The sequence below is a fragment of the Lolium rigidum genome, chromosome 7 (assembly GCF_022539505.1).
Source record: "Lolium rigidum isolate FL_2022 chromosome 7, APGP_CSIRO_Lrig_0.1, whole genome shotgun sequence".
NCBI lineage: Eukaryota > Viridiplantae > Streptophyta > Magnoliopsida > Poales > Poaceae > Lolium > Lolium rigidum.
In genome coordinates, this window is record NC_061514.1 from 67,011,842 (window position 1) to 67,018,097 (window position 6,256).

The 6,256-nt window shown below is 48.9% G+C and overlaps 1 protein-coding gene across 1 annotated transcript; it reads right to left on the reverse strand.

Moving 5' to 3' along the window:
- Positions 1-2,160: 2,160 nt before the first annotated feature.
- On the reverse strand, positions 2,161-3,783 carry LOC124671486 (cytochrome P450 86A4-like). The gene has a single exon (XM_047207854.1). The coding sequence runs from the start codon at positions 3,781-3,783 to the stop codon at positions 2,161-2,163; it is 1,623 nt and encodes a 540-aa protein (XP_047063810.1).
- Positions 3,784-6,256: the final 2,473 nt, after the last annotated feature.

Sequence of the window (6,256 nt, forward strand, 5' to 3'; positions counted from 1 at the left end):
TTTAAATTACTAGCATTGAATCCATATGTTGGGTGATTTGGAAATTGATAAACAAAGCATGTTTATAGGGAAAACAAAAGAGATGTTTCGGCATGGTGATGACCTCTTGAAACATGGGGGCATTTTCTTGGTGTGCTAACATCTTTTGGGAGTCCTTTGAACGTCACGTTCAACATTGATGTTGGTAGGTGTATTTTCAGGTTTGTTGGGTCTACGAGTCTAATTCGTGAAACATAAAGAATCTAGAGGTCTTAAAAATTGTCCAAGCTATTAAAAGGGATGTATAGGTTAGGATTTGTCTATAGAGTTTCATGAGAAAAAACAATGTGCCTTTTTTGCAATCTAATAGTTTTGTGATGAAATCTTGTAGGCCGATACGAAAGTACATGATGTATTTAAAATAATATATTGAATACTAATGGCCTCTTGGGACCACCAAATTGAAAAACATTTGAATAGTCATAGCATGTGAATTGGGTATCATGATATGCTAGTCATGTCCTACCTAGGTTATAAAGAAGTCAACGAGTTTAAGTACTTGAATGTTCTTTTTCTTTACTTCAATTCTGTATTCTCCGATCATTCTCAAATCATGCTCTTCTTACCAACACCGTGTGGAGTATTCATGGATGTAAGTTTGATCATGTAAAGCTAAGTGCAGCAACTCAGCAAAAAAACACAAGGTTGGAGGTTTGGAGCATAGGACCGACGAAAAATCAGCAACATCTTTGTGCATCACCTTTTCATACCGGAGAGATGATTTTCCGAACAGACACTCAGCTGCACACCCCTATGTAGTCAGTTCATAGGTGCACCAAGATCCATGTTAACATTTTTTTCTTAAGCAACTACTCCCTCTGCCCAAAAATGTAAGGCGTGTAAGATTAGTTACAAGTCAATATTTTTAAAGTTTGACTAAGTTTATAAAAAATGAACATCTAGAATTCTAAATCAATATCAATGGACTCACGGTAAAGTATATTCTATTATTATGTATGTTCAGTATTGTTGATATTTATACTTTTCTAGTCAAACTTAGTAGGGTTTGACTTTTGACTAATCATATACGCCTTACATTTTAAGATCGAGGGAGTACTTCTTGTTTTATGTCTCACATATACAAAGTTTGAATCTCAAACTTTGCTGTTCATTGAAACATTTGATATAAAATGTGGAAAAAGTAGTCCAGGATTTTATGACACTAAACATATATATTTCGACAATTTATTTTGGATTTTAAATATTTGAAAAAAAATTATATACCACAAAAAATATGAATTATTGTTCCCATATTATGTTACTACCGCTGTCCATAAAATTATATCTTAGATTTGTTTAAATTGTAGACACTAATTAGTATATGAATACATCTAAATTTAAATAAATCTAATACATTTTTTATGGACGGAGGGAGTGCAATGTTTCGGTGACCTGCAAACTTTCAAATCCTTATATGTTATATATTTTGAGAGGTACCAAAAAGAAAAACTCAAAAAAATGTGGGTGTACCTGTGTTCACTTACAGCTTTTCCCAAGCACTACTTGCAGCCGCGGGCAACTCCCTAACAAATAAAACGGTGCAACCACCATAACATTAACATCAGGTTGCTCTCCATGGTCTCGCAGGAGCCTTAAACGATCTCAAGATGGAAAACAACGATGTGCATTAAATCACAGATCGATATCGAGACTCAAGTAGCTATATATATCACCGATCAAGACATAACACATGTTGGACTGTTCATCCAGAAAACAAGCAATCAATCCGTTGACGCGTACATGTGTTTCAGCTTTGCACACACAAGCTCTATAACAAACAATCGGCGGCGCATTAACACAAACCGCCCAGAAGAATTTGGAGCATACAGTTTCAACTATAGTACCGGAGAGGAGCACCACTGTTGCACCTATTCGGAATGAACACCTGATTTGGATATTTCTAGACGGATCCTTTTATCCCTCCCGATCGAGCTATTATTAGATGATTTAAATGAACTCAGCGGCCAGTCCCTCGACTAATTACTTGCTGTGTTGGGCTCATCTATCTACACATCTTTCTTGCCATTTCGAGCTTGTCCCCTTCCCCATATAGCACGAAGCGTACGCGCAGCATGCACGGCATGTCGCCCCAGGTATAGTACAGTAGTATAGTATGATCTTCTACGCGCAGGCCGCGATGGCCGGCGTCGACGCGGCAACGGCGGCGGCGGCGACAACGTGGAGGTCGTCGAGGATCGGGGCGAGGTCGCGCGGGCGCACCTCCATCCGGAGCCCGTGCTTCATGAAGAGCGTGAGCGACATCTTCTGCTCGACGCGGTGGCCCGGCGCGACGGCGAGGCGGTGGCGGAGGAGCACGCTCCCGGCGATGTTCCTCATCTGCAGGTAGGCGAGGTCCTTGCCGAGGCATATGCGCGGCCCGGCGTTGAAGGCCACGAACCTGTAGGAGTCGTGCGGCTCGAACCTGGCGCCGTCGGCCGACAGCCAGCGCTCCGGGCGGAACTCGAGGCAGTCCTCGCCCCACACGGACTTCATGCGCCCCGCCGAGTAGATGGAGTAGGTGATGGAGGAGCCCGCCGGCACGAAGGTGCCATCGGGGAGGACGTCGTCGGCGACGACGTGCTTGGAGTCCTCCGGCACGGACGGGTATAGGCGGAGGGTCTCTGAGAGAGCGGCTTTGAGGTACACGAGGCGGTCGAGCTCCTCGAAGGCGAGCGGGGACGCGAGCCACGATGCCGGGTCGTCGGCGCCGCGGGACGCCGCCAGGACGGCGCAGAGCTCGCGCACGATGCTGCGTTCCGCGGCGGGGTGGGTGGAGACGAGCCAGAAGAACCAGGAGAGGGCGACGGAGGAGGTGTCGCGGCCGGCGAGGATGAAGTTGAGCGCGACGTGCTGCAGGGAGTCGTCGGAGTATGTGCCCTTGCGCATGAAGCGCGAGAGGAGGTCGTCGTGCGGCGTGGCGGACGTCGTGTCGTTGTGGTTGTCAGCGAGCTCGAGCTTGCGGGCCTTGATGACGGCGGCGAGGTAGCGGTCGACGTGCGCCATGCTGCTGGCGAGCGTGGTCTCCATGCCGAGGCCGAGCCAGCGCTTGCAGCGCCAGACGCACTCGGGGAGGATGAAGCGGTTGAGCGTGGCCTCGGTGGCGCGGTCGAAGGAGGAGGCGAAGGCGTTGTCGGGGAGGCCGCGGGCGAGCGTCTCGGGGTCGTTGCCGAATGCGAGGCCGCAGATGTTGTCGAAGGTGAGGCGGAGGAGGAGGTCCTGCAGGTCGACGTGCACGTTGGCGGCGGCCGCGTCGGCGAGGATGGGCAGGAGCCTGTGGTGGATGGAGCGGGAGACCCATCGGGACATGGCCGTCCGGAGCGTGCGCGTGGTGAACTCGAGCGCGGCCGTCTTGCGCTGGGCGACCCAGGTGTCGCCGTCGGAGTTGAAGATGCCGTCGCCGAGGAGGTCGCGGAAGACGCCGTGCCAGAAGGGGCCCTTGGGGTAGTTGTCGAAGCGGGACTTGAGGACGTGCTCCAGGTTCTTGGGGTCGCACGTGACGGTGACCAGCCCGCCGCGGCGCGCCAGGCCGGGCACGGCGAAAATGCAGGTCTGGTAGGTGCCCCCCGTGCGGCGCAGGTTGGCGACGATCCACTCGTGCATGTCCTCGGCGTGCCGCAGGAGCCCCGGCAGGCTGCCCACCACCGGCCACACCCGCGGGCCGCTCAGCCCGCGCGACATCCGCCAGAACCAGGCTAGGTACGCGGCCACGGCCGCCACCACCACCGCCCACGTCCCTGACTCCATCGATCCCCACAGCAAACTGGAACGAAGCGGCGGCAGCTGCAGCAGGCGATCGATCTGGAGTGCGACAAGTGAGTGAGCTCACATGCAGTGAGGAACTGAGGATGCGACACTATGAGAGAGTGCTGCTGCAAAAATGCAGTGCGATCTCGGCTATATAGGAGGAAGGAAGGTGGCGGGGCGAGCAAACAAGACGATGGATGGCAATCAAATGAATGAATTGATTTGCCACCGTCGCTCGCGACGACTTGGGATGCCACCAGCGGTAAGTGGTATGCTGCCAATATTGGTAGGAAGGAGGATGCAGAAGTAGCCATGGCCGCTGCTACGGTACGGTTGGTTGTCGACCCCATTCTACCTGCGTGTGCGCGGGATAGCCGGCGGGCCGGATGAAGGTCTGGCGTGCAGGTTGGTGCTTCTCCAGCGCAGGCGCAGGGCCCGGGGGAACGTCCGGGTCAGACCATTAATCGCCGTCAGTTGCCGTTGGGCCACCGCGAACCGAACCAGCGGCGCGGTGGTGATCGATGGAAGCAGCGCTAGGCGGTGAGAGCGCGCCGCGTGCCGCCCTCCGCTCAGCTAACCGTGGGGAGGAGCTATTCAATGCGTGCCCGGGAGGCGCACATTCAATACCCGCGCGCGAGCAGGCACACCGACGGCCCCAGATTTGAGTTGTTGCTGAGAGCGTGTACAAGTAGAGTCTGCTCACATATGGCTTAGTAAACCTTGCCTGATTAGTTTTACACGAGTTAGCTGAAACATGAGTGCGTGCATGCAAAGGACGCAGCTCTTGATTCGGCGTGCACGTACATCCGTACGTACGTGCAGTGTGCACATGCCAAAAACGAAAGTACGTCATGCTCACGCGGTGCAGGTTATATTTTTTCCTTATTTTTTTTACAAATTTGACCCTCTGCAAATTCCCCTCATAAAAAATGACCATTTCTAAAATCTTGTCAAAAATAGCCCGGCGAGAGATGCAAAAAGCGACATGTGTCTTTCCGATAGCTTTCCTCCAATCTAGTTGGCGGAAAGTACGTGACATTCAACCGAACCGTAGAAGGTGACTTTGTGCCTATTTAGCATACTAACGTAGGACTGACACCTGTGACTTTTCGCTAGTTGATTCGGTAGAAAGTCATGTGCAACAGTCTAGGTTAGCGGGAAGAACACTTCGCCAACCCAATTGGCAGGAGGTGCCTTTCGTCAGGCTGTTTTTGGCTATAGATATCGGAAGAGGCTATTTTTGAGGATGTGAATTTGAAGAGGGTATTTGTAAATAAAATCCAAGTTAGATGGCCGAGGCATGCGTTCTGGATCGCACGCTGATTAAAGCACTTTGGGCAAGGCCCACTGGAAACTGCCGAATGAGCAATTTTTTTTCATGGCCATGCCCCAACGATGCGAAAAGCGGAGACCTCATGCGCATTTGAGCTAGGCACGAGATGGCGTGGGACTGCAAAATCCTGGATGGTTTTTGCAACAAAGCTCAGTGCCACCTCCTACATTTACGCGAACCAAAAATCCCCATTTCCTCTTTCAACACCGGCGGTGATGGGGACACAAATCTGATCCACCAGCCAATTCCTTGTACTCCAGCATCGAAGGTCGGGAGAGGATTACAAATCTGAACTACACTTACAACTCTAACGATGTAGATGCTTTTTCAAATGTTTCGGATGAGAAGAACCCCTTTATTTGAACTTGTCAAAAGGTTAAGGAATAAAAGATTGCTGGAAGATAGCATCAAGTGTCAGAGTCTTAATTCAAATTTGTACTCTTCCCTTAATAAAATTCTGACACTTTTTATGGATCGGAGGGAGTTCATTGTATGTGAAACAATGTGAAAAACCCACCATTTTCGATCTTATTTTTTGACACGTGCTTCATCATACATCCATACAATTTAATCATCCCTCCGAAAATATAAGGCCCATTTGACTTTTCACAATCTTTCGCCCAAGTTTAACCACTATATATACCAAAGTAATGGATTGGACGTTATAGAAGTATATAATGGTGTAATATATAAGTTTTGTGATATATTTATACTAATTTTATAGATATTATAAGTTAAAATTATATTCAAAATAAGTTTCCCATTGAACCGTGGAAAAAAGTTAACCATGTCATCTACTTTGGGATGGAGGGAGTAGCAATAGAAAGTCTGGCAGCAGTACAGGTGAAGAAAACAACTTCACATACTTGGTTTTGATGTACAATAAGTGTGAAACACAGTCAAATGTAATGAACTCCTGTCTTGCATTTTTAGTTTCTTTCAGTTATATAGGGACCCGAAGCATATATTTTCGTCTATCAGCAAACTTGAGTTTGCCTCCAAGAAATAAAATGATCCTCTTTGGAGCTAGCTTTAGCACAAATCAACTACCTGTTAGAGTGTTATGCTATACATATATTAAAACGTTACTGCCTAGCTTTTTTTTTCTTCGAAATGGAGCATAGCCCCGCCACTGCATTG